The sequence below is a fragment of the Zingiber officinale genome, chromosome 10B, assembly GCF_018446385.1.
Source record: "Zingiber officinale cultivar Zhangliang chromosome 10B, Zo_v1.1, whole genome shotgun sequence".
NCBI lineage: Eukaryota > Viridiplantae > Streptophyta > Magnoliopsida > Zingiberales > Zingiberaceae > Zingiber > Zingiber officinale.
The window spans coordinates 22,249,778-22,277,020 of NC_056005.1; the positions used below are offsets into that span (position 1 = coordinate 22,249,778).

At 48.7% G+C, this 27,243-nt stretch overlaps 1 protein-coding gene across 1 annotated transcript; it reads right to left on the reverse strand.

The window, feature by feature from the left end:
- Positions 1–23,830: 23,830 nt before the first annotated feature.
- On the reverse strand, positions 23,831–25,652 carry LOC122030055 (protein ASYMMETRIC LEAVES 2-like). The gene is made up of 2 exons (XM_042589208.1): positions 25,253–25,652; positions 23,831–25,159 (listed from the first exon to the last, which is right to left on the reverse strand). Exon 2 carries the CDS (start codon positions 25,123–25,125, stop codon positions 24,424–24,426), a length of 702 nt encoding a protein of 233 aa, XP_042445142.1. The 5' UTR covers positions 25,126–25,159; positions 25,253–25,652; the 3' UTR covers positions 23,831–24,423.
- Positions 25,653–27,243: the final 1,591 nt, after the last annotated feature.

Consider the following 27,243-nt stretch of genomic DNA (forward strand, 5'->3'; position numbering starts at 1 on the left):
TTGTCTGAGTGTGCGCAGAGTCCTGCAGCAGCGTCAGCCACCCGTGGGAGCCGGATCACCTACGACTTTTTCCGTCAACAACCAGGCCACCGCGACCAGCCTCCGTCCGACTCAGCCTTCGGACGGGATCAAATTTGGCGCCGTCTGTGGGAAACACAACAGCCTGATCCGAAGCGTGAAGATGGAGGACTCTGGTAGAAGCTCCAGCAGGAGAATTAACGTTACCATGACCGCGGGGGAGTACGAGCTCTTCAAGGAGGTTAGAAAGCAAGCCGCCTCCGAAAAACAAGGGACAGTTTCACGTCCTCGCCTCGCCCTTGAAGCGTCCAAAGAACCAGCCCCTGCTTCCGACAGGAGCTCAAAGAGGAAGTAGCCGGAAGAACTCCCTCGCGCTTCATTCCGAGAGCCTCGCCGCGACCATCATCGATCTGGACCTCACGAGCGTAGTCCGAAGAAAGAGGAGCCGCCGGCGTCGGTGGCGGAAAGATCTCTACACCCACCCCGGGATTCAGGAAAGGGGAAGGCCATAATCTCTGCCAGAGATCTACCTGAAGACCCGGATAACAGGGTACCCTTCTCGGCTCAGATCCTGAGGGAAAGCCTGCCCAGGTGTTATCGAGCCCCGAACATTGGAGAATACGATGGGAGCAAGGACCCGGAAGAGCACCTGCGGAAGTTCAAGAACGCGACTATCTTGTACCAATACAGCGATGCTGTCAAATGCCGAGTATTCCTACACACCCTGTCCGGGTCGGCGCAGAAGTGATTCGATGGATTGCCCCCAGAGTCCATCAATCGCTTCATGGATTTCAAAACGGCCTTCCTACGCCATTTCGCCAGTAGCCGTAAGTATCAAAAAACCGACCACTGTCTTTTTGCTCTCAAGCAGGAATCGACCGAGCCCTTGCGAAGCTACATCAACCGGTTCAGTCAGGTGGCCAATGACGTCCCTTCCGCCACCTCAGAAATATTGATGAGCGCCTTCTCTCACGGATTGCGAGAAGGGGAGTTCTTTAGGGACCTTATCAAGAACCCCGCCCGGAGCTTTGACGATATGGTGGAGAAAGCTTCTTGCTACATCAAGGTGGAGGAAGCTCAGGCCGCCAGGCGAAAGGCTGAAAAGACAATGACTCCTGGCAACCGACCTGAAAGGAGAGCACCACAGCCAGCTCAGCCCTTCCAGCGCGTCCAGCCCAGACCTGCCCCTCACCCCGCTCAGGGAGCCAGACCAGCCCCGCGAGTTGCTGCTGTACACGCGCCCCGACCTGGGCCAAGGGGAGCGCCATATTGCACATATCATCGGTCTCGTACGCACGATCTCAGCAACTGCTTCCAATTCGCTCGTGATTCTAGGCGGGCTGCTGAGCAGGGCTTGCCCCCCCCCCCCCCGGAGTTAGCGCCCCAAATACAGAGAATGGAAGAAGAACGGGTCGCGGCTGGACGTGCTCGTCAGACCCGGCCCAACCTAGCCGGTCCTTCTAATCAAGCCGGACCCAGGGAAGATCAAAGAGAGGCCGGAGAGCTGGAAAACCGGGGCAACGCCGCTGTGCGAGAGATCGGCATGATCTCAGGAGGACCTACCGATAGGGACTCAGGCCGGGCTCGTAAGTCGCATGGTCGACGGTTATATGTGGGGGTCGTGGGATGCAGCCACGAGCAGGCATCTGGCCCTGTTATCAGCTTTGGGCCCCAAGACTTGGAGGGTCTGGAACTGCCCCATGACGACGCTCTCATAATCAAGGCTGTCATCGCTAATAGCCGAGCGGCTCGGGTCTTTGTGGATACCGGGAGCTCGGTTAATATTCTGTTCAGAGCTGCGTTCGAGGAGATGCAGATTGACGCCGCCGAGCTCCAACCCTTGACCACTTCTTTGTACGGGTTCACAGGTAACGAGGTCAAGCCCATGGGCCAGATCAAGTTGGCCATCTCCCTGGGCACGGAGCCACTAGTGCGCACCAGAAGGAGCACCTTTATTGTGGTAGATTCGCCTTCCTCCTACAACGTCATCCTGGGAAGGCCAGCTCTGCATGAGTTCCGGGCTGCTGTCTCAACTTTCCACCAGAAGATCAAATTCCCGGTTGGCGAGCGGGTCGGGGAAGTCAAGGGAGAGCAAAAGGTGTCTCGCAGCTGCTACATTGATATGGTCCGGGTGGAGGCGCGTAAGAGCCGGAGGACTCAGGATGGTGGGGTACATGCTATCCAAGAGGAGCCTCTACCCATTGCCGAAGAACCGATCCCCTGGGAGGAGGTCCAATTGCACCCCGACAGAGCAGAGAGCGTCACTCGCATCGCCAGCGACTTGCCGCCGGAGCTTAAAATCAGAGCTGATACAGTGTCTGATCCGCAATAGGGACGTTTTTGCTTGGTCACCGGAAGAGCTGCCCGGGGTCAAATCTGAAGTTGCTGAGCACAAGCTGCATATTATACCCGAGGCCAAGCCAGTCAAGCAGAAGAAGAGAAACTCCTCTGCCGACCAGAATAAGATTATCCGAGCTGAAGTGGATCAGCTCAGGAAGGCCGGACATGTTCGAGATGTGCAATTCCCATCCTGGCTTTCTAATGTTGTATTGGTGAAGAAGCCTAACAACAAGTGGAGGGTGTGCATAGACTTTCGCGACCTCAACAGGGCCACCCCCAAAGACTGTTATCCTCTCCCGCGGAACGATCAGGTGGTGGATTCAACTGCTGGCTGTGAGAGGATATGCATGATGGACGCTTATCAAGGATATCATCAGATACCCTTGGCTAGAGAGGATCAGGAGAAAGTCAGCTTCATAAAAGCCGACGGTACTTTTTGCTATACGGTCATGCCATTTGGACTCAGGAACGCTGGGGCTACCTACCAAAGGATGATGGACAAAGTCTTTCGGGGTCAGATCGGGCGGAACGTAGAAGTCTATGTTGATGACATCCTGATCAAGTCCCCCCTGGCGTCTAGTCTAATAAAAGATGTAGAAGAAACCTGTGGGACTCTGAGGCAATATGGGATAAAGCTGAATCCCCTAAAATGTCTGTTCGGAGCCAAAGGAGGGAAGTTTCTAGGCTACCTGGTGACTGAGCGAGGGATAGAAGCCAATCCTGAGAAGGTTCAAGCACTGCGGAACATGCAGATCCCTCAGAATCTGAAGGAAACACATAAGCTGGTCGGCAGGATAACAGCGCTGTCTCGATTCATCTCCAGATCTGCGGATCGAGTCGCGCCCTTCTTCAAAGTGCTCAGGAAAGCGGCCAAGTTTCAGTGGACGGAAGAATGCACACAGGCCTTTGAGGAGCTAAAGCAATACCTGGAGTCTTTGCCATCGTTGTTTAAGCCTGTTGTGGGAGAACCCCTTTGGGTCTACTTGTCAGCCACCCCCGAGGCCGTGGGGGCCGTGCTGGTTAAAGAACAGGACAGTGTACAACGGCCAGTGTATTTTTTCAGTCATCTATTGAAGGGGGCTGAGTCTCGGTACACGGCCCTGGAAAAGTTGGTTTACAGACTTGTTCTAATGGCTCGGCGCCTCCGACCATATTTCTTGGCGCATCCCATCACCGTCCTGACAAACAGTACAATGGGTCAAGCTCTCACCAAGGTGGAGGTAGCGGGTCGGCTTATCAAATGGGCGACCGAGCTAGGGGAATATGATATACAGTATCAGCCCCGAACCGCGATCAAAGCACAAGCTCTGGCGGATTTCTTGACAGAAGTTTATCAAGCAGACTCGGAGGAGGTCTGGAAAATTTATGTAGACGGATCAGCTACCCAGTGGGGAAGTGGTGTAGGTGTACTTCTAATATCTCCGCAAGGAGACATTATGCAGCTAGCTGTACGGCTAAATTTCAGAGCTACCAACAATGAGGCAGATTATGAAGCCCTATTAGCAGGTTTACAAGCAGCTCGGCACGTGGGGGCAAACAGAGTCGTAATATACTCGGATTCGCAGCTAGTAACGCAGCAGGTGACCGGACATTTTGAAGCAAACAACGAAAAGATGCAAGTTTACAAGGAAGCCTATGAGAAGATGAGGAAAGATTTTAAAGAAGTCACAGTCACCAAGATTCCCAGGTCGGAAAATGAAAGGGCAGATGAACTAGCTAAAATGGCCAGCTCCCTGACTACTTGGATACTTGACAGATCTATAGCGCAGACCTTCCTTATAGCTCAGATTAATCTGCAAAACAACCGGGAAGGAGTTATTGATTGGAGGGCGTCCATAATGAGTTTCCTCCAGCAGGGAATTGTACCCGACAACCTAGAAGAGGCGCGCATGCTCAGCAGACAGGCTCATTCTTATGTCATGATTGGAGATCAACTGTACAAAAGGTCTTTCTCCAGACCTCTGCTCAAGTGCTTGAATATGGAAGAAGCAGATCAGGCCTTGCGGGAGATACATTTGGGATGCTGTGGCAACCACGCAGGTGGAAGAACGCTGGCCCGGAAAGTGCTACTGGCCGGGTATTTCTGGCCTACCTTGCAGAGGGACGCACAGAAGCTGGTGAGTACCTGTTTGTCATGCCAAAGGTACCAGAACCTGACGCACCGACCTACAAAGCTGTTGAGAACTTCCATAGTGTCTTGCCCTTTCGACCAGTGGGGTATGGACATCGTAGGACCTTTCCCGATGGCTACAGGGCAAAGACATTTCTTGCTGGTAGCAGTAGATTACTTCTCCAAGTGGGTGGAAGCGGAGGCTCTAGCCAAAATCACTGAAGATGCGGTGATCCAGTTCTTATGGAAAAATATCTTTTGCAGATTCGGTTTGCCTCACAAGCTGGTGTCGGACAATGGCAGACAATTTCAAGGACGCAAAATATAAAATTGGTGCAAGGGGCTCGGCATAACTCAGGCATTCACTTCGGTGGCTCACCCGCAAAGCAATGGTCAGACAGAAGTAGTCAATCGAGAAATAGTGCGAGGGCTCAAAGTCAAGCTAGATCACACGGGAGGCAGTTGGGTGGACGAGCTGCCGAGCATTTTGTGAGCCTATCGTACGACACCCCGAGAAAGTACAGGTCTGACACATTTCCATTTAGTATATGGTAATGAAGCAGTGGTACCTCTGGAGGTCGGGATACCGTCCGTGAGAAGAATGATGTACGATGAAGGGAACGCAGAGCGACGGCTGGCTAAGCTAGATTTCATCAGCGAAATTCGCGAGCAAACAGCTGCCAGGTTGGAGACCTATAGACAAAGAATGAGGCAAAACTATAACAGAAGGGTGATCCCCCGATTCTTCGGAGAGGGAGACCTCGTCTGGAAGCAGATGAAGCCCTTAGGGGAAGTGACGAAGTTGGCTCCTCGATGGGACGGACCATACAAAGTTATCAAGAAATTGGCCTCGGGGGCCTATTATTTGCAGGACGCTCAAGGAAGGACGTTGGATCGACCTTGGAGTGCTAACTACTTACAGCCCTATCGAGTTTGAGGGGGCTGACTCTGTTGACGTAGGACAGGTCAAGCAAGGGGCATGGAGACAGTAGGATAGTCAAGTAAACATTCAAAAAGACATGTGTACATGTAACAATTTTTCAGTTTAAGTGGCTGGTACAGATCATTTGAAAGGAGCAAAAATCTCATCCGGAAAGCCTTGAATGATTTGAGCGTGATTCAAAAAGTCTACAGAGGGGACGGACCTCAGGAAGTCCTGTGCATGCAGTTGCCTGATAACTCCAGCCGCCGTGTATGGCACGGATGCAGCAAAGCGTGCCCCAAACTGGGATAAAAATTCAGGAGAGCACAGATAGGACCTTCGACTTCGCAGGCAACGATCAGCCTCTCCTTCTTGATAGATCGCCAGAGCAGCAGATACCCCCGTCAAAGCCGCCCGAGACTGGGATAGTTCCGCCCTCAGGGCCTTCAGCTCAGCCCCTTGAGTCTCCAATTGTGCCGCCTGAACCTCCAGTTGATTGTTCTTCTCCTGCAGAAGAGTATCCTTGGACTGTATTTCCTGAGCCTGATGGGCTAGCTATTGTTGATACCCTGCCTCAGATGTAGCTCTCTCCTCCCTCATAGCTCGGAGCTCATCTTTCACCTGTATCAGGAACCGTTTCTGACGGTCGGTCTGATTGGTTAGGGCTTGAATCTCCGCCCGCAAAGCATAACTGGCTTGGGCAGGGTCATTCAGTTGCAGCTCTAATTCGGAGACTCTCTCCCGGAGTTCTTTGCTTTCATGATGGAGGGTGTGGAAGGATTGGTTCAGCACCAAAGATTCTGCGTGAGTCTGGGCGGAAGATATAACCTTCAGTTGAAGCAATACAATAGCAAGGGTAAGGTGAGGAGTACGTACTTTGGCCCAGGACTTCGAGAACCTATCCATCTGGACTAACTGTGGCGCGTTACCCATTTGATCCATGCTCTCTGTCCACAAACTGCCGTGGCAGCCTTTCATCATCAAAAGGCTCGTAGGGGCGTCGGACCGCCGAGCTAGAGCAGCTTCAGAGGGGATGGTGGTCCTGTAACGATGGCGGGTGGAGGAGGAAGGTTGAGAAGGGCCGGCGTCAGTACCAGGAGCGGGAGGTGGCTCGACAACGGGCTCAGTTGACGTGGGGTTTTGATGATTGTCTGGGCTGTTTTCCTCTGCAGTTGTAGGGACAGAGCGAAACGCAGCTGGTCGTCCCCTGTAGGGGTTAGGAGAGGCTGCCAGATAAAGAAAACAAAAATTAAGAAGGGAGTGGGGTCAGAGTCAGCCACGATGGCCGCAGGGGGCAATATGGCAGTAAAAGGAACAGGATTAAGCGTTTATAAAGTCGGACCTGGTCTTCGGCGCCGCCTGTGAAGCAAGGGCTAGTTATCAGAGTCAGAGTCATCAGAGCGAGGCCGACCCTGTGAAGAGGCTGCAGCACCCCTGTCTGTGGCGCCCCGACCGGATGAGCTTCGACCTGCGCGATGAAGGGCTGCGCGACCACGTCTGGAGGCCCGGGGGCTCCTCGGAAGACGCGTCTGGCCAGACGGCCGGCTGGATCACAACCCCGAATGAGGCGGATCCAAGATGAGGGAGTAGCCTCCTATCCAAGATTGCCCGACCGTGCCGCATTATTTCCAGATCATCGAGGGGTAGAGGCAGAACCTCCGACGCACGATGCAGAGCCTCAGTTGAAAGCGCCAACACGAGAAGTCATTCTCGCAGGGAAAGTGATCGGAAAGGAGGCACTCAACACGAACTTACCTAAGGAGCGCGGTGTGTCAGAGGTAGAGTGGCTCAGCCTGAAGAAAGAAAGTAGGTCTTCAGATAGTAACCTCGTCAGATTCAAGCGCCAGTCCTCCATTCGAGTGGCAGCCGTAGCATAATGGAGGTCCATGTGGAATTCATCCAGTGCCGGAGTTAGAGGCAGCTCAGGTTGCCAATACATAGGCCAGTCTGTCTCCTCTGGAAATCGGAGAAAAAAGAACTTTTTCCTCCAGTTAGCACTGGGAGGAGGGAGAGGAGAGAAGAAAGCAGTGTGACTGCGGGCTTGGAAGTAAAAGAGACCGTCGGCGTGCAGAGCAAGAGCAAAGAAGCAGTGAAAAAGGGGGGTCGACCAGGAAATTTCACAAACTTCGCAGAGTATGACGAAGCCACATAAAGTCTTTATGAAATTGGGAGTTATCTGACCTAGGGGGATTTTGAAGTAGCGACACACTCCAGACAAAAAAGGATGTGGGGGTAAACAGAGGCCAGATACAAATTGTTTAGTAAAGAAAGTGCAATAACCAGGCGGAGGATCGAAGTACAGGTTCACACCAGTAGGGATGATGGGTTGGAAGCTAGTAGGGATCTCGTAAGTGTACCGTAGGTCATCCCAATCCAATTCGGCGAAAGACGAAGCGTTTGGGAAGTGCTCCGCCAACAAGGAGATCCAAGAAGGAGAAGTCATTGCAAAAGATATTTTCTCAGGTGATAGAAAGGACGAACGAAAAGAAGAGGCTTGGAGAAGAAGAAGGATCGCGACAATGTCTCGGAGGAAGCCAGTTAGCAGCAGCAACGTTTGGGTGCTCTACGGTGGCGGCGAATCCTAAGGGAAGGCAAGAGGAAGAAGATACTTATAGGTATGGTGGAGGAAGGATATTTTCGTACGTTAACAACGGATGGTGGATACAGGGGCGAAAATGGACAAGGAGCGCTCTGCGATGAGCCTCGAGAATATAACCAGGGGGTATTATAGGGAAGCCAGGGGCTCGAGATACGAAGCGCCTCCCAAGGTGATAACGCCAAGCAGGACAAAAGTGTACGGAGGGGCCATTAGAAAAGTGGATAGGTCAAACCAGCGGGCCTCACGGTCACGCGAGGTAACTTTTAGTCCCTGCTGGGCTCAGAATAAGAGCGACCATTGGAGGAAGAGCTACGTGGAAGAGCTGCGTAGCGAAGGAAAGTAAACGAAGACGAGCCGATCAGTAGAGATCGGCCGATGCCAACGGACGACCTACTAAAGAAGCAAGCTAAAGGTACACGAAGGGGACGCAATACGGTTATCCGAACATGAGGGAAATTAAGAACAGACATTCCGAGTTCAGTATGACTACGCGAATAAGTACCATCGGAGAAGAGCCGGCATCAACACATAAAAAATTAAACATCATAACACGGTTCCGACTACACTACATTTGGAGAAGGGGAAACCGGTTCATCAGGGGCCGACAGGAGGGGCACTGGGTCGGCCAGCTCTGCAGAAGGAGAAGCACGAGTAGCAGACATTTCGGGAACGGCAGCAGGAAGGTCCTGAGCAGACGTATCCATGGGGGTCTGATCGGCCGCCGAAGGAGGAGCATCCAGGAGGAAGAGCCCATCATCCGCTTCGAAAGAAGGGAAAGTTTCCTGCGGCAGTTCCCGAACCAGGCGAGCGGTGTCCAAAAAGGTGGCGGGGGGCACCGAGCGCAGATAACCTTGCTCGAAGGCCTGCCTAACCCCACCAGCGGCCCCGTGACACAACATCGAGACCATCCAGCGCCCCAACTTCTGGAGGAAAAAGGAAGAGTGGACATAAGCCAGTCTGTAGACCCTTAGCCGCCCGAGTTCGCCCGCCTGATACTCTTCCATGAGACCCTTGTTCTGAGCAGCCTCAGCGCGGGCTACAGCTAGGTCACTCTGGCCCTGAGACGCTGCTCCCTGGGCCTGTGAGAGCTCCGCTTGCAACGATTGAAGCTGGGTCTGGCAATCCTCCCACTGAGTCCGCAGGGTGGCCTCCCGAGCAGCGGCAGCGCTAGCCAGGGCCTGGGTATCGGCCAGCCCCACCTGCAAGAGCTCCTGACTTCGTCGTAGCCTCGTCAACTCCTCTGATTGGGAGAGCAGCTCTGCCTCTTTGGTTTTCAGCTCGGAAACGGTCGCTTGATGACGCTCCACTTCTGAAGCCAAGGAAGACTCGCTTGTTTTCAAAGCCGCCTCCAAATGTTGAAGTTTGTCGAAGGCGGCGTGGGAAATGGCTCGAGCGGAGGCCACAGATTCCCCGGCGGCACGTAGGTAAGCATCCAGGCTTCCAAGGGAGGGCTCAGGAAGGTCTGAGGAAGCCGCAGGGGGCTCTAGTTCCCGAAGACGCGCTTTGAGCGCCCCGTTCTCGCGCTAAAGCTCGGCCGCTCGTTGCACGGCGCTCAGACTCGCGGAGAAGGTCTGCCAGTAGCCGGAAGAAGAGAAAGGAGGTTACAGAAACACACGGATACCAGGAAGAAGGAGAGAAAGAGCTTACCGCAACCAGGGAGCGAGCAATTTGATCGAACTCCTCCAAAGGGGAATTGCTCTCCCAGAACTACCGATTGGCTGATTGCCAGGAGATGGTCAGGTCCCCATAGAGGTCGACCCTACCAAAGATAGGCGACAGGTCGGCGGCGGGCACGTAGGCCGGGTCGGTCTCTGAAGGGAGCCTCCATGAAGCTTCAAAGGCCAGGTCTGTGGATGGCAGCTCCAGAGTCGGCACGGCTGAGCTCATAGGCACGAGAGGAGGAGAAGTTGAGCGAGCCAGCGAATCTGGGGGCTGAGCGCCAGAGGACGAAGGTGGGGCAGGTAATACACTCTGGATTAGCAGCGGAGCGGTCAGGTCCGATGGCGGGTCTGCCACCTCCAGATCAGAGGCCTTCTCCCGTGCCAAGCTTGTCTCCTGGGTCGAGCCCGTGTCCGAGGACCTGGTAGGGGAGGAAGTGATCACTACGCGTTGACGGCGAGGAGGTGGAGGAGAAGTTGCGGTAACCGGGGCCGCTCTCTTGCCCTTGCGCGTGAGGCACGGCTTCATAGTTGGAGGGAGAGAAGGCACTGGTCCTGCGGGCAATGGCTCAGCTGTAGGTTGATCAGAGGTGCGGGGCAGAGCTGAGTCTGCAGGGCTGGGGGCTGGTAGCTCTGCGAGCATCGGGGCAGTCACAGCATCAGAAGTTCGGGGCTTCGAAAGCTGCGAACCGGCGGCAGCAGCGGGATCGGAAGGCAGGCCTAGCGTCAGCTCTTTGTTCAGAGCTTGCAGAACGGCCACCGAGGGTGTCTCCTGATAGGCAAAGGAACGGAGGATGGCGACCACTACGAAAATAAGAAGAAAAAGCACCTCAGTTAGCGAAGAGCGGTATACAAAAAGATAACGACTTACCAAAAGGAGCTCCGATTTCTGTGGGGACAGGACTAAGGCCAAAAGCGTGCAGAATGCCTTCTAGCATCAGCACAGACAGGCGAACAACAACACCTCTCAGCTTGTCCGCAGCCGCGGAGCAGGCAGGTTCATGGACATGCGAAGGGAAGTCCGAAGCAAGGAGGGGACGCCATTGGGAAGGCCCGGCTAAGGGGACGGGAGGCTTGAGGAAGAAAAAGCGAGACCTCCAACCTTTATTGGAGGAAGGTAGGTCGTCAAAAAACTTATGGCCCGGCTTGGCCTTAACGTTGAATACCCCTGCTTCGGCTCACCGGAAGGAATAGAAGTGGTGGAATAGTCTAGCGGTCAAGGGGATTTGATAAATGCGGCATAGGATGATGGTTCCGCAGACCGCTCGGAATACATTAGGGGCAAACTGAGAGATACAAATACCGCAATATTGACTCAACTCGGAGAAAAAATGATGCAAAGGAAAGTGAAGACCACCTAAGATTTGGTCCCTGAAAACAGTGATAAGCCCTTCGGGAGGAGAAGAAGGATGCTCATCTGGCGAGGGAAGACGAAACTCATATGCGGCGCCTAGTCCCAGATTGGATTGCATTGAAGATAGGTCGTGATGGTCTAAATCAGAGATGTAACGGGAATACCAGAAGGGTTCCTTACCGTCCATGATCACAAGGAGTGAGCAGGCGAGGGGAAGGAAGACGAGAGGGGTCACAGGTCGGGCGCAAGCAGGAGAACGAGGAGTTGCACTGCAAGGAACGGCCGCAAACGAAGGGAGGAGGATATCGAAGCGTCGAAGTATGGAGAGCAGACTGCCTTTAGGGTTTATAAAGCTCATTCATTCCTAGGAAATATCGAGAGTCGAGCCGAGTATCTTTTGGGGTAACGTGCCCCAGCGCCGTCTGATGGGAAATAAGCGCTGAAGGGTGCAAAAAAGGGTCAGAGGCTGGCGTCAGGAGGCGTGCGCAATAAAGGCGTCGGACAGGTGTCATCGCGAGAAGAAACGCATTAAAGATCGACAAGGCAAGGTAATCATGAAGAGGCGTGACCTCAAAAAAGAAGCATTCTTCGTAAAAGGCTCAAGACTAGACGGGAAGTTTCATGAAGCCCCAGAATCCAGGCAATTCAAAAAGGTCGCAAATAAGACAGGGCAGATCAGCGGGAGTGATGGCCAGGTCAGACAAGTAGCAAGCAGGCCTGTGGGGCTGTTCCTCGCTCGGGCCAGCTGGGCAAGTGGCTTTGCCCAGACAGCCCCGGATCTGAGTAACTAGCCAGGCGCATCACGAGAACTGCGAGGTCGTCATAAGCTGCAAGGGCACTGTAGCCCAGGGGTTGAGTAAGGTTTTTATGCTCCCTCCTTTATTCTTAATTCTATACCGTACATGATGCAATTGCAGGAAGAAACGCGATGCAAATGGATGAGCCGAAAGCTAGTGATAACAACTAGATCAATTAAAGCAATCAGGTCTGTTGGTGCAACATTCCTCAGGTCAAGGTTGACCTGGTTGACCAAGCTTGAGTCTTGGTTTGGATTTCGATGTTTGACAATGCAAGGTTGATTGAAGAAGAGTCAAGTAGGTCAAGGATGACCGGATACTTGACTGGGAAGTCCTAACTGGGATGTTAGGCAGGAGGAAAATCCTGGTGAGTGTAGCCAGGTGAAAGACCTAGTGAGTGAAGCTAGGCAATTGGGAAGTCCTAGTGAGTGAAGCTAGGCAGGAGAAAAATCCTGGTGAGTGAAGCCAGGTGAAAGACCTAGTAAGTGAAGCTAGGCAATTGGGAAAGTCCTAGTGAGTGAAGTCAGGCAAGAGAAATCCAGATGGGTCAAGGTTGACCAGACATCTGGTGAGAGTCCAAGTAGGTCAAAGGGATTGACCGGATACTTGGCACGAGGAAGAAAAGTCCAAGTAGGTCTTAGGGAGTGACCGGATACTTGGCAAGAAGAGAAAAGTCCAAGTGGGTCAAAGGGATTGACCAGACACTTGGTGAGAGAGTCCTAGCTGGTCAAGGGTGACCGGATGCTAGGTCTTATGTACCAACAAGTCATGGTTGACTAGATGTTGGTTTAGGGGGCTTTGGGCTTGGTTTTGGGCAAAAACCAAGATCTGGATTGATCAGCCGATTGATCCAGCAGGTTTGGATTGATCCGTGGATTGATCCAGCATGTTTGGATTGATCTGTGGATCGATCCAGCAGATCTGGATCGATCCAGAAGATCTGGATCGATCGGCCGATCAATCCGGTGAGTCCCCGCGAACAGAACCCCTCTGGATCGATCGGTGGATTGATCCAGAGGTCCCAATCGATCAGTGGATCGATTGGGGATTTCATGCGATAGCTGGATCGATCCGTGGATCGATCCAGAAGTTTTTCCAGAGCACAGAGGCACTCTGGATCGATCCGTGGATCGATCCAAAGCCTCCCCGATCGATTGGGAGCATTCCAATCGATCGGGATTCGACCGTTAGCGTCGATTTAAGCCGCATGCGTTCATTTCCTTCGGTAGCACTTCACCGATTCATTCTAGATTCATCACAGCTCCTCCCCAGCACTCTCTAAGCTCCTCACCGCCAGTTTTTGAAGGTTCTTGGAGGTTCATCCAAGTCAAGAGGCGAGTTGCAACGAGAAGAAGAAGAAGCTAGGGTTTTTACTGCATCTCTTGTAAGCTTTTGCTTATTCTTTACTACCCTTTCTTCTACTTGTATTGAGAGTCTTGTAGGGCTTCTCCGCTTTCGGTAGTTACCGAAAAGGAGTGTTTATTAGTGGAGGTGTGTGTGTGTGCGTGGATCCTTGGACTAGTCACCTCTTGTGAGGTGGATACCAAGTAAAATCCTATTGTTAGCATTGTTGTAGTTTGTTTCTTTGTATTCCGCTGCGCATCACTTTGAAGAAACAAGCAACGAAGCACGACGAGCACACGCGAAGCTATTCACCCCCCCTCTATGGTATCAGAGCGAGGCTGCTCTTCACCGGAATCATCGCCGGAAGGGTCAAGCATAACAAGAAGAGCTAGAGGATGAAGAAGTTGAAGCAAAATTGTCAAAGTCAAAGAAATTCAAAAGCTCAACTTCTACAATGGAATTCCTAGATGGGCTCGGATTCGACACGAGGGTGGCTCCACATACACTTCCACGAGCTTCGATTCTTGGAAATCAAGAATCGAAAATTTTCTTATGATGGAGATAGAGCAATGGTTTGCTCTTATGGAAGGCTTCAAGACTCCAACAAACTCAAAGGGCAAAGTTCTCAAGAGGAGCAAGTGGAGTCAAGAGCAAGTCCAAAGGTGCGAGGCCAATGACAAAGTGACCAAGCTTTTGGTCAATTTATTGCCAAGCACCATCCTTTGCAAAATTGGAGAATTTGAAGATGCCAAGGAACTTTGGAGCAAATTGGCAAGGATTCATGAGATCCCCTCCACTGTACCAAATCAAGGAGAATCCAAAGAGGGCGACTCAATGGATCAAAACCTAGAAGAGGAGGACTCCGAAGTTGAGAGATGCTCAACTTCCGAAGAAGAGGAAATCCAAGAAGCTTCATTCTCAAGGGAGTGTAATCAAAAGAGCAAGGAAGGAGCATATTCCTTGTTTCATATGTACAAGAGGATGAAGAAGAAGGTGAAGCCTCCACCTCTAGGATTGAGGGGGAGCAACTCTTGGTAACACCGGATCAAGAAGAAGGAGAATCCTCCACATCCGGGTCAAGAGAAGAAGAGGATGAAGAAGCTTCCACCTCCACAAGTCAAGATAAATCAATTGGAGGGAAATCGATTTCGGATCAAGAGGAAGCCTCTACATTCATATCAAATGGAGGAGCAAGTGACACCCCTACACAAGAAGGTATAAATAGTTCAATTAATAATAAGAATCATATTATATGTTTTGAATGTAGGGAACATGGGCACTACAAAAGCAAGTGCCCTAAATTGGCCAAGAAAAAGGGTCAAGTGGCACCTAAGGGCAAGGAGAAGTCAAAGGAGACCATCCCCGGAACAAAGAAGAGCAAGGAGCACATTGTGTGCTTCTCTTGCAATCAAAAGGGGTATTACCGGAGTCAATGCCCTAAGGGGAAGAAGATGGTCAAGGCTCAAGGAGGAAGCTCAAGCCAAGGGGGAGCCTCTAAGGTAAAAAGGAAGGTAACTTTTATTGAGTCTACCCCTTTACATTATGGTAAAAAACATGCTAATTCTAACTTATATCATTTTAATGCTATTTACCATAAGAATAGAGAGCATGATAAAATTAAGAAAAATAATGTAGTTTACCATGCTAAAACTACCACACCTAGGATTAGGAAGGTAGATAAAAATCTAGGCAATCACACTAAGGATCTTAGCTACAAGCCTAGAAATAAAAATGCTCATAAATTTAATGGAAAACCAAAAACTAAGGACTTAGTGATAGAAAATCAAGTCTTGAGGTCAAGGCTTGATAAAATGGAAAAGACCCTAAAAAGGATGGAAAATATCCTAAAAGTGTAAAATGAGCATAGCCTAGGTCTAGGAGCACAAAGGTCATCTAATGGCCATAGGGGTTTGGGATACAAACCAAAGGCTAAGAAGGATGTAATCTCTTACCATAGGGTTCCATATAGTTATGGAATCAACCCTAGGTCTAGAAGTCAAGTCAAGGATACAAGGGAAGATATCCCTAGAAGTATCTTTGCAACCCAAGTGACTAAGACTTCTAAGAAGTCTAAGAAAGTCGCTAACAATGTCACAAGGGAGGCTATCCCTAGAGTTAACCTAGAAAATGTGACCAAGGCTTCTAAGAAGCCCAACAAGGTCACTAGGAAGGTATCTAGGGAAGTTCTCCCTAGTGAGTACCTAGAGCATCCAAGGAGCACCAATAGGTGTTGGGTTCCTAGGAGCATCTTCTCAATCCCATAGATGGGTTAGAGAGTGTCAACTCCGATTAGAAGGGAGTTAACCCAACTTTGAGGAAATTGACACTCAAGAAGCATTTTCAAGGTTATTATTAACCTTTGAAAATGAAAAGGATTATTGTTTACTCCTTGAAAGAGTAAAATGTGCCTAATGGTGGAAAATGGATTTTATCTTAAAATGGCATAAATTGGGAAAACCTAGAGAAATACCAAGTTGGGATTTTGGTATTCTCTTAGAAATTTAAGGCAATCCGGGTCTTGATTTATGTGATTACTCTTGAGGAAAAATGGAATATGCCAACATTTGAGGATATGCTTAATTTTTTTTTAAGTGGCATAAACAAATCAAGAGAAATAGAAATGTCAATTTAGGTTTTGGCATTTCTTTGAAGCATTTAGGGCAATCTAGGTTTAACGTTTTAAGTTAAAACAAGTGGTATATTTTGAGTTAGCTAAGTGGTTAAGGATACTTAGAAAGGTAATCTAAGTATATTTCATTTATGCTAAACCTTGCCATGATTGTTTGCCCATTATATGCCATGACATCATGTTTTATTTCTTTTTTTTTTATGAAAAATCCAAAAATACCATGTCATGACATTTATACATCATGTAGTTATAGGATATTTTCTTTTGAAAATTATTTCCTTTTGATGTATGCCATAACATAATCATGCATTAAGTTTAATTCCTTGTAATTAAGGACAAATGACATTTAACAACACTTATTAACAAGTGACATCCTATGTGGATGTCTAATATCTCTAAAATACCTAGATAGATATGCATGATCCCTAGAATAGGGCAAAACCAAAATCTCACATCTCACAAGGACTATAAGGTGACTTGTATGTGTTTTAGTGCACATTAGATACAAGTGAGATATTAGGAAGATGAATAAAACTCATGATGTTGATTTAGTGCATTCCTTTGAATTTTAGGTTCATCAAAACACATAGGTATATGTTTTCCCATCATTGGGAAAGCTAATGTACAAGTCATGTGCATTAAGCCCAAGGAATGTGATGGGATATTGGTTTTGAAAATTATTTTAAAAGGCTTTTGGAAAACCTTGGTGAACGCTATCTTTTGATAGTAATCACCATTGAATAGTTAGACACAAACTTGAAGAAAACGCTAAAGTTTTAGCAAGTTTTCAAGCTTGTGTCAATCTTTGAAAATATGATGTACTTTCATAGAAAACTATTTTTCCATGATAAAGTATGCCCTAAATAATGTCTACACGAAATTTCATGATTTTTGGATTTTTGTAGAATTTTCTAGGGGTTTCTGAAGTTGGCTGAAGTTGAAATTCAGCAACTATCAGAGCTCCGATCGATCCATGGATCGATTGGAGATCTGAATCGATCAGTGGATCGATTCAGAAGGCAATTCTCGCGAGCAAAAGCTCGCTGGATCGATCAGCCGATCGATCAACACATCTTGAATCGATCAGTGGATCGATTCAGCAAGGTTCAATCGATTGAAAACCAACTCCAATCGATCCAAGTTGCTGATTTTGGCTGAGAAGGTATGATTTCAGCACCTTTGAACCTATTTTAGTCTAGGTAACCATTCCAAACCCCTGAAAATACATTTGTATACATAAAACGGGTGTTTTCGTGTGGAAAACAATGATGGATTGGTTAAGAAAGGCTAAGTTGAAGTTTAGGTTGAGGTTTGTTTAAAATTTTGAATATTTGAACCTCAAAACTTCTGAAATTGGGTTTCCTAAAGTTTTAGGGATTCCAAGTCATTGTTGGTGCAATGACAGAAGTTACCACCATGTCTTTATGGGGAGGGAATCTTTAAAGACATAAAAATTATTTTTCATGAACCTTGGAAGGTGGTTAACCTTCCGTTAAGAACATGCTCAAGGTTGAGCGTTTGAACATTAATGGGGAGTGGATATCCTCATTGTTCAAGTGGTTTCAAGTGGATAATGCTCAAGGATGAGCATTTGCCTACATTGGGGGAGAATGTAGGGTTAAGGTTAATGAAGGGTATGGGACCTTCATTATCGTGCTGATCACAACGAGTGAAGTTGTGAACAACGATGAGCAACTCTTCAGGGGGAGAGTTTTCAACAAGTGAATCTGTTGATGTGTGCCCAAAAATGGGGCATGGTTTGATGTGTGCCAATAGGGGGAGAATGAAAGGAAGTAAGTTAGGCTTTTATCACCTAGAGGGAGTTTGCCCTCTTAGGGGGAGAATGAAGGGCTTAACTTATGTATTCATTACCTAGTGGCATGAAGAAGGTTTAGACTATAGGATTAGCCTAACTTACATGTGGTATTGTAAGTGATAGTGTTGGTATTGTCAAACATCAAAAAGGGGGAGATTGTTGGTGCAACATTCCTCAGGTCAAGGTTGACCTGGTTAACCAAGCTTGAGTCTTGGGGTTTCGATGTTTGACAATGCAAGGTTGATTGAAGAAGAGTCAAGTGGGTCAAGATGACCGGATACTTGGTGGGAAGTCTTAGCAGGTGTTAGGCGGAAGAAAATCATGGTGAGTGAAGCCGGTGAAAGACCTAGTGAGTGAAGCTAGGCAATTGGGAAGTCTAGTGAGTGAAGCTGGGCGGGAGAAAATCTGGTGAGTGAAGCCGGTGAAAGACCTAGTGAGTGAAGCTAGGCAATTGGGAAAGTCCTAGTGAGTGAAGCCGGGCAAGAGAAATCCGGATGGGTCGAGGTTGACCGGACATCGGTGAGAGTCTAAGTAGGTCAAGGGATTGACTGGATACTGGCACGAGGAAGAAAAGTCCAAGTAGGTCTTAGGGAGTGACCGGATACTTGGCAAGAAGAAAAGTCCAAGTGGATCAAAGGATTGACCGGACACTTGGTGAGAGAGTCCTAGCTGGTCAAGGGTGACCGGATGCTAGGTCTTATGTACCAACAAGTCATGGTTGACTAGATGTTGGTTTAGGGGCTTTGGGCTTGGTTTTGGGCAAAAACCAAGATCTGGATTGATCCGATTGATCGGCGGGTTTGGATTGATCCGTGGATTGATCCGGTGATTTGGAATCTGGATCGATCCAGGATCTGGATCGATCGGTGGATCGATCGGAAGATCTGGATCGATCGGCCGATCGATCCGGTGAGTCCACACAAACCCTACGGATCGATCGGTGGATCGATCCGGAGGTCCAATCGATCGTGGATCGATTGGGGGACTTCTCGTCGGCGATAAAAGCTGGATCGATCCGTGGATCGATCCGAAGCCGTGCAAATCAGGCACTCTGGATCGATCCGTGGATCGATCCAAAGCCTCCCCGATTGATTGGGAGCATTCCAATCGATCGGGATTCGACCGTTAGCGTCGATTTAAGCCGCAAGCGTTCATTTCCTTCGGTAGCACTTCACCGATTCATTCTAGATTCATCACAGCTCCTCCCCAGCACTCTCTAAGCTCCTCACCGCCAGTTCTTGAAGGTTCTTGGAGGTTCATCCAAGTCAAGAGGCAAGTTGCAACGAGAAGAAGAAGAAGCTAGGGTTTTTACTGCATCTCTTGTAAGCTTTTGCTTATTCTTTACTACCATTTTTTCTACTTGTATTGAGAGTCTTGTAGGGCTTCTCCGCCTTCGGTAGTTACCGAAAAGGAGTGTTTATTAGTGGAGGTGTGTGTGTGTGCGTGGATCCTTGGACTAGTCACCTCTTGTGAGGTGGATACCAAGTAAAATCCTATTGTTAGCATTGTTGTAGTTTGTTTCTTTGTATTCCGCTGCGCATCACTTTGAAGAAACAAGCAACGAAGCACGACGAGCACACGCGAAGCTATTCCCCCCCCCCCCCCCCCCTCTAGCTACTTTTCGGTCCTAACAAGGTCGACACAGGCGAGACAAATGAAGGCGAAGAAAAGCAATGCATCTATGCCTTTGCGGTTTGAGGATCTTACTGGTCACGGACCAGCGCCGTCGCCACCGGTCTCGAACCGGAGTATCATTACTGGTCTCAGACCAGCGCCATCGCCACCGGTCTCGGACCGGAGTATCTCCAGACTCTCGCCCCAGTGTGAGTTATAAGTGAGCTCTGTTCTCACGCCCAACGACCTTTCAGGTCGGCTCCCATGCGAGAATCAAAAGTGAGCCATGTGCTCACGCCCAACGACCTTTTTAGGTCGGTAGTTCCAGACTCTCGCCCCAGTACGAGTTATAAGTCAGCTCTGCTCTCACGCCCAACGACCTTTCAGGTCGGCTCCCATGCGAGAATCAAAAGTGAGCCCTGTGCTCACGCCCAACGACCTTTTTAAGTCGGTAGTCCCAGACTCTCGCCCCAGTGTGAATTATAAGTGAGCTCTGTTCTCACGCCCAACGACCTTTCAGGTCGGCTCCCATGCGAGAATCAAAAGAGAGCCCTGTGCTCACGCCCAACGACCTTTTTAGGTCGGTAGTCCCAGACTCTCGCCCTAGTGCGAGTTATAAGTGAGCTCTGCTCTCACGCCCAACGACCTTTTTAGGTCGGGTCCTGTCCGCCCGGTCGAGTTATAAGTGAGCTATGCTCTCACGCCCAACGACCTTCCAGGTCGGCTCCCATGCGAGAATCAAAGTGAGTCATGTGCTCACGCCCAACGACCTTTAGGTCGGTGGTCCCAGAACTCTCGCCCGGTCACGAGTTATAAGTGAGCTCTGTTCTCACGCCCAGCGACCTTCAGTCGGATCCCATCGAGAATCAAAGTGAGCCACATGCTCACGACCTTTAGGTCGGTGAGTCCCAGAACTCTCGCCTCGGTCGAGGTTATAAGTGAGCTCTGTTCTCACGCCCAACGACCTTTCAGGTCGGCTCCCATGCGAGAATCAAAAGTGAGCCCTGTGCTCACGCCCAACGACCTTTTTAGGTCGGTAGTCCCAGACTCTCGCCCCAGTGCGAGTTATAAGTGAGCTTTATTCTCACGCCCAACGACTTTTCAGGTCGGCTCCCATGCGAAAATTAAAAGTGAGCATTGTGCTCACGCCCAACGACCTTTTAGGTCGGCCCCCATGCGGGAATCAAAAATCAACCCCCCTGCGAAAATCATAAGCGAACTCGACGCCCACGCCTAACTACCTCTCAGAGGGCTATGCCTCACATTGAGCGGAGCGTTTTCAATAATCAGGTCAGCTACCTCTGGCTTTATTTTATGCAAATTGCAAATATGCAGCAAACAAGCAAGGTACGGAGTACGGGAGGCCATCCATCCTATCCCTAAAGCATCGATGTTAACTGCGGAATCAGGTTTTGCATGTTTATTGCAGTTTTAATTTTCAAGCACCATGTCGATTTTATTATCCAAAATTCATACATAAAGAGGAGTCATGATACAACTCTTAGTTCTTACATACGAGCCATTTTCCAAAAATGCTTGCTAGATGAAAATTGAGCAGGAAAGACTATGCCGGTAAAGGACAGATGTACAAGTACAGCAGCACAGTTCAATAAGCAGGCGATACAGCTAAGGCTACAAGCGGGAACGTCTTGCGGGAAGGGAGCCACTGAGACAACTATCCCCCAGACCAGCTTTAACTCGGGGAACGGATTGGTCATGGAGAATGAGCACTGCCGCGTGAAGAAATGTCAGGGCTCGAGCCAGCTGCGCGTGGAGGGAGTCGATGACTGTTTGTTGCCGGGCGATCGTGTCTTGCTTGTCGTCAAGATACGCACGGAGGAGAGACAGCTCCGCTTCATGCTCTTGTTTCAAGCGTTCCTGAAGGCTGAGTTGGCGCTGCAGGCTAGCCTGACATTCCTCTTTCCTCGCCTTCTCAGAATGCACGCAAGACTTCGCGACAAGATACTGGGCTTCCATGGAATGCAGGGCAGCCGTCTGGCGAGCGCAATCCTGGGACACACGCTCCAGTTCGCGTTCTCTCGCGACAAGCAGCGAGGTGAGTTGATTTACCAGCCTTTGGGAGGGCGGTTGATCAACTTCGTCAGAGGAAGGAGAGTGCATCTCGGGGGGAGGAAGCTGGCAGAACGTGGGTTAGCAGAAGGAAGTAGGAGATCAAGAATAAAGAAGGATAGAGTAAAGGGGTGACCGTGAGGCTCTTTATAAAGAAGGCGGGTGGCCAAGTCAAAGCAACTACGTGGGCACGGTACCCCAAGCGACTGGCGAAGCAATTAAGGAGGCATGGTATCCCAGGCGACACGACACAAAGATTGATGCGTGAGGCGGGAATCAGGGCGCGCAGAGATATGCTGAAGCAGAGACACAGAGATAGGATGAGGTCACCAAGATATGTTGAGATCTTAGAGATGTGTTGAGGTCTAGTCAGTCAGACTGTCGTCCTCCTTCGACTAGACTTGCGGGGGAGGCTTGTGATACGGTTGGTAACGGAGGGGCCCAAGAGGAAAGGGTGAGAAGGGTCAAGGTCATATGGCGGTCAAAAGTCAAGAAGACGTGGCAATCAATAGTCAAGCTGACTAGGCAGTCAAAGGCAAGCACAGGGGGTAGGCAGGGGTCAGGCAGGCTTATCGATCAAGAGGGCAAAGTAGTTGAAAGACAAAGGAAAACGACAGACGGAGCACTGGGCACAAGTCGGAAGTAGCAGAGCCGTTCGGAGTCAGCTCGGTCTGCAGGTCTGCGATTCAGAGGCCCAGAGGTACAAGTCGCGAATCATAAGTCGGAAGTAGCAAAGCCGTTCGGAGTCAGCTCGGTCTGCAGGTCTGCGATTCAGAGGCCCAAAGGTGCAAGTCGCGAATCATAGGTCGGAAGCGGCAGAGCTGTGTAGAGATGGCTCGGTCTGCAGGTCTGCGACTCGAGGAGCCGGAAGTGCAAGTCATAGCTCATAGGTCGGAAGTGTCAGGGCTGTGTAAAGACAGCCCAACCTACGGGCTTACAGTCGAAGGCCAGCAAATACAGGGTGCAGAATACAGACTGTGATCGGCAGGGTTGTTCAGGGGTAGCCCGATTAACGAGTAACGCTTAGAGGCGAGATCTGGTCGAGGGGTGTAAGGTAGATGCCGACAGCGATAAATAGGATGAGCCGAGTTGGGCAGGAGTTGAAGCATCACAATTGTCCGTCAAGGGTAATCATTACATACCAGCGAGATGTGCGAAGGCGGAGGTTTCTAAAGGAGAAGATGCTCTCATGACCAATAGCGGCCTGACAGGTGTCCTTCACTACAAGACAAAACTCATGTGTAACGGCGGAGGTTCCTAAACAAGAAGATGCTTTCACAACCAATAGCAGCACGACAGGTGTCCAGGACTACACGACAACGACAAAGCCCAGCGTCTAACATTTTCTGACAGGATGGCAGGTTCTGGAAGCAAGGCGGGGCATAAAAAGGGGAAGATTCCTCGTACGCGGGCACACGCGCACTCTCGTCACTTTTTCCTTTCACAACTTTTCATTTTTGAGTCTCTCTGTTTTCTTCTGGGAAAAAGGACCTGACTTGAGCGTCGGAAGGCCTGATCCGGATACTTTTTCCCTGGGTTCTGGTCTCTAACGTGGGAGGGGGAGGTTGTCTGAGTGTGCACAGGGTCCTGCAGCAGCGTCAGCCACTCGTGGGAGCCGGATCACCTACGACTTTTTCCGTCAACAACCAGGTCACCGCGACCAGCCTCCGTCCGACTCAGCCTTCGGACGGGATCAAGAAGCATGCTATAACTCAAGCAAGAGGCAATGTGTAATTAAGAAGAATAACTTCGTCAGTGCAAGGTTAGAAAACTATGCAAAAACCCAATAAGAAATATATAAAGAAAGAAGACTCCTACGTCGAATTACAAAAGATTGGTATAAAAGATCAGGCGAAATCCATCTATCATCAACATCAAGCACTAACTTATGGAGATTTTGTTCTAAACTCTTGAGAAAATTATTCATAAGTTGCAAAGAAGAAATAAATTAAGGGCGAACAATGAGATATTAAACAGCAGCATCTCTTAAGTTGCAAAAGAAGTTCTCTTCTTTTGATAATAAATTATCCATATTTCAACTGGTTCTTCGCACCCATCTATTTCTAGAGAAATAACATTGACCGTATTATAACTAAGAATTTATCCTAAAGAACGGAAAAGTTGACAACTATCCCAAGTCATGAAACATATTCCTAATATCATTACTTTTCAGATGCATATATAAAGTTCTGCAGCAAGATTAGCATATATTTAGGATCACATATTCCCACTCCTGAGCTCACTAAGCTATGTGCTCCTAGAGTGAGGTTGCAGGTTGACCTTAAAACCTTTAATTTATTTGGGTGCGGGTGAAGAAATCCATGAAGGATTCCATATGAATACGTAGTCCAACAAGTAAATTTAATCTATAAAATAAATATTAAAGTTTAAGTTATGTCTATCTATCTAGCTTGAGGTGAATATATAAATATATATATATATATATGAAAAGCTAGTAATAAATAATGAAACAGAAGAATCAGAAGGTGACATAACCGAAGTGTGCCAAAAGAAGGCTCAGAGACAGGATGAGTGCCAAATGGTTTTTGTATAAGGCAGCAAAAAAAGTAGGTAAGCTCACAACAGAGAAAATTAATGAGCGGGGCACTGCCACAACTGCATCACAACCCCTGCAGCGTCATTCCTTTTGCCTGTTCTCCTTTACAGATAGAACTTTTTCCCCCTACTAGTTGTCGCTTGTCTCCTTCGGCTATCCTTAATGCTGTGCCACCACATCAACCAGTACTGTGAGAGAATTAAAGTGGTCCTGCCATGCGTCGAAGTAAGTGCACCATTGGAGGTGGTCATAATATGCCAGAGTTTTGCCAATCACCAATCCAAAGGTAAATAAATAAAATGAAGTTTTATAAACTTCAAGACTCACAAATAAGATGAAAGAAAGATGATAGAGGCTAAGAAACTTGATCGATGGTGTTTAAGAGTGAAAAACTTGAAAAGTGCTTATTGTCTTATAAATTAAGAATTGTTTCATCCAAGCAAGAACTCGATTCAAGAGGCGAGCTAGGTAAGATTGGTTGATATATACCTTTCAAGATGATCGATCTCTGGTTATTGGGAATAATTCAAGAGAAGAAGATTTCTGGAAGTAGCTAGCAAACTAAGAATCTATCTTTCTTATTTCTTGCAAGCTGCTACTCGGTGTAATAATGTTGTTGCACAAATGCACTTTCGGATTCTTGCGACGGAACAAACGCCATTAACGTGCCATCACCCATCAGCTCAAATCCCCTTCTATCGTTAAATCTCGTCAGCACCTGTTGCTGCTCGTACCTCGTCGTCATATCTGCTACCACGGCCATGCCCATTTGCTGAGTCTCCATCGGCTCGGGCGGCGGCGGCGGCGGCGGAGGTTCATGAATAAAATTTTGGGCGTGGTGATGAGCCGCCGCCGCTTCCTGTGCGGCGAGACCGAGGCCCATGCCAACACTCATCACTGGAACGCCGTAGGGCGCGTCGGAGCAGGGGGGACCATGGGCGAAGAGCGGACCGAGCGTGGCGGCGCCAATGTAGGTGGAAAGCTCTTTCTTTGCCTCGTAGAGCTCGCGCTGGACCTGCTTGAGCTTTTGCTGGAGGAGCGAGATGTATCCGACGCAACCATAAACGGGGTTGTGCATCCTCACCTGCGCCTCGTAGGCCAGCGAGTTGGCGGCGTGCTCCCTCTGCGCAGGGGGCAGATCGCTGAGGAGCTTCCCGACGTTGCTCGCCCCAAAAACCTTGTGCACGCACGCGAACTTCCCCGGCTGGTCCGGCGGGAAGTACGGCGCGAAGACACACCCCGGCGTGCACTTTCGCCGCAGGCATTTGCACGCGGCGCAAGGGGAGTGGGTCGACATCGCCGGCGGTGATTAATTGTCGTTAAAAAAAAAGCTGAAAGCATTTGAATCAGAAAACAAACCAATAAGGGCTCGCTCGCTAGGGTTAATCAAGAACATTAATTGGGATTGAAACATTATAGCGTACCTTTCCAAATCTTTCAGCTCAAAAACTTGTCCGATCGTTAACAAAAATCATTTGTCCCATTTGAGATCGATCAGGAGGCAGCCACCCTTCTTAGGTTTGCTCGAAACAAAGAGATCGTTTGTCATTTTAGGTCAACTCAAAGGGGAGCAAATAAGATCGCAGAGGGGCATGTCGCGAGATCTGACGTGCACCGTGCGCGTTTGTTTCGTATGCAGCCTGTAGCAGCGGAGCGGAGAGAGAGGGAGATCGGCGATCGGAAGCAACGAAGTAAGCGCCAAAAAGAGTTGGAAGTTGGGGATGGAATGGAGACGCAGAGAGAGAGAGAGAGAGAGAGAGAGAGAGGAGAGTGGCTTTAATCCGCTCTGGCGGTGGATTTACGCCTCGTTGCGTGGTGAGGAGTTTTCAGATCCCAACACAAGTCGTGACGAAGACGAAGAAACTTAAAATAAACAGAAAATTGCGGTGACGAATTAATTAACGGAAATAACCGTACGTAGGAATAAAAGGTCAAAAGTCATACGAGCGTCCTCCTCTTCCGAATCATTTGTAGGCTTCATCCACTTTCGAATCCCATTTTATATCAGGGAATTTTTTTCTCCTTAGAAGTAATTTAAGAATATTGACCATTTAATAGACGTCTAGCAATAATTTTAAATTTATCTTAATAATTGATGGTAAAACTTTTATAGAATTAAATCAATCGTCCAAAATTAATCAATTCAAAGAATTGAATATCTGATATAAATTAAAAAATAAAATAAAAAGACTTCATTTGAGATATGGTAAAAAAAAAATTTCTAATAGGAGGACAACTCTAAGAACAATGGTAGCTTGGATGGGTCCATGTAAGAACTTAATTTATTCTGATGGATGATAGGAAATTTCCATGGAGCCGGATTATAGTTATCTTCAAAATTAGTTGGTTTGAATAATTGGATACCTACTTCATTTTGATTTTTTTTAAAAAAATGCCCCATTCTTCTATAAAATAACACAAATGCCTTTTGATCTATGCACGCATTTGACACGCATAATGCCATTTTTTTCTCATCTAAATCTCCTCACATTGTATCAGCTACAAGAACGTAACTACTACAACTATAATAGTTGTAGAAGCTATGAACCTGTAACTACTATAATATTGTAGCAGCTATGAAACCGTAGCTGCTATAGTTACAACATTGTAGCATCTACTAATTAGTCATTGTTATAAATGTTGATCTTGTCTAAAATTGGGAAAGATGGAGCATAGGCGGGTGAGTAGGCGAGAATGTTGAGGGAGGAAGGACTTGGAGTTGGAAACTGTGGACCTCTAGACACTACAAAGAGAGCAAACCGAAACGTTATAGCAAGAACCAGGGAGGGGATACCTGGTGCAGACACTCCAACGCTCAAGTCAGGACCGTAGCAAATAGAGAAGAAGATGAATAGTAGAATAGTAGTATAGATGCATGTGTGTAGTGCACGCATACCTAGCCAACAGAGAGAACCCTCTTTTTATACTGACTCTCATAACCTTCGTAATAATGAGACGCTAGAGAATGTCTAGTGTCAGAATATGTTAGGTAATGGAGGAGGTACGACAGCCCTCCCTTAGGCACAAGAAGGTTCTATTGCTTGTATATATGTTAGAATAGCGGAATATTTCATAGTGTGTAGCCATTATTCTTTGGCAGGTAGTTACAATTTTCTAATAATGTTGTCTCCTAGAGGGGATCTGACCTGTTATGTGTTGGGAGCCCTTGCCAGGTGGAGCGGAGAGTTGAGCTCCGAAGGTCTGGCCGACTCTTTGGTTGACCAGTTGTATGCTAGGATTCATGCCCATAAGGAGCGAAGAGCTGAGCTTCGAAGGTTTGACCAGCTCTAGGGCCAATAGGCTATGTACTGGGAACCTAGCCCATGATGAGCAGAGAGTTAGGCCCCGAATGTCCGAACTGCTCTAGTGTTGATCGACTATGTGCTGGGAGCCTTGCCTATGAGGAATAGAGAGC

Coding starts and splice junctions, on each gene's coding strand:
- LOC122030055 (XM_042589208.1), bottom strand. CDS start 25,125: ATGTCGACCCACTCCCCTTGCGCCGCGTGCAAATGCCTGCGGCGAAAG.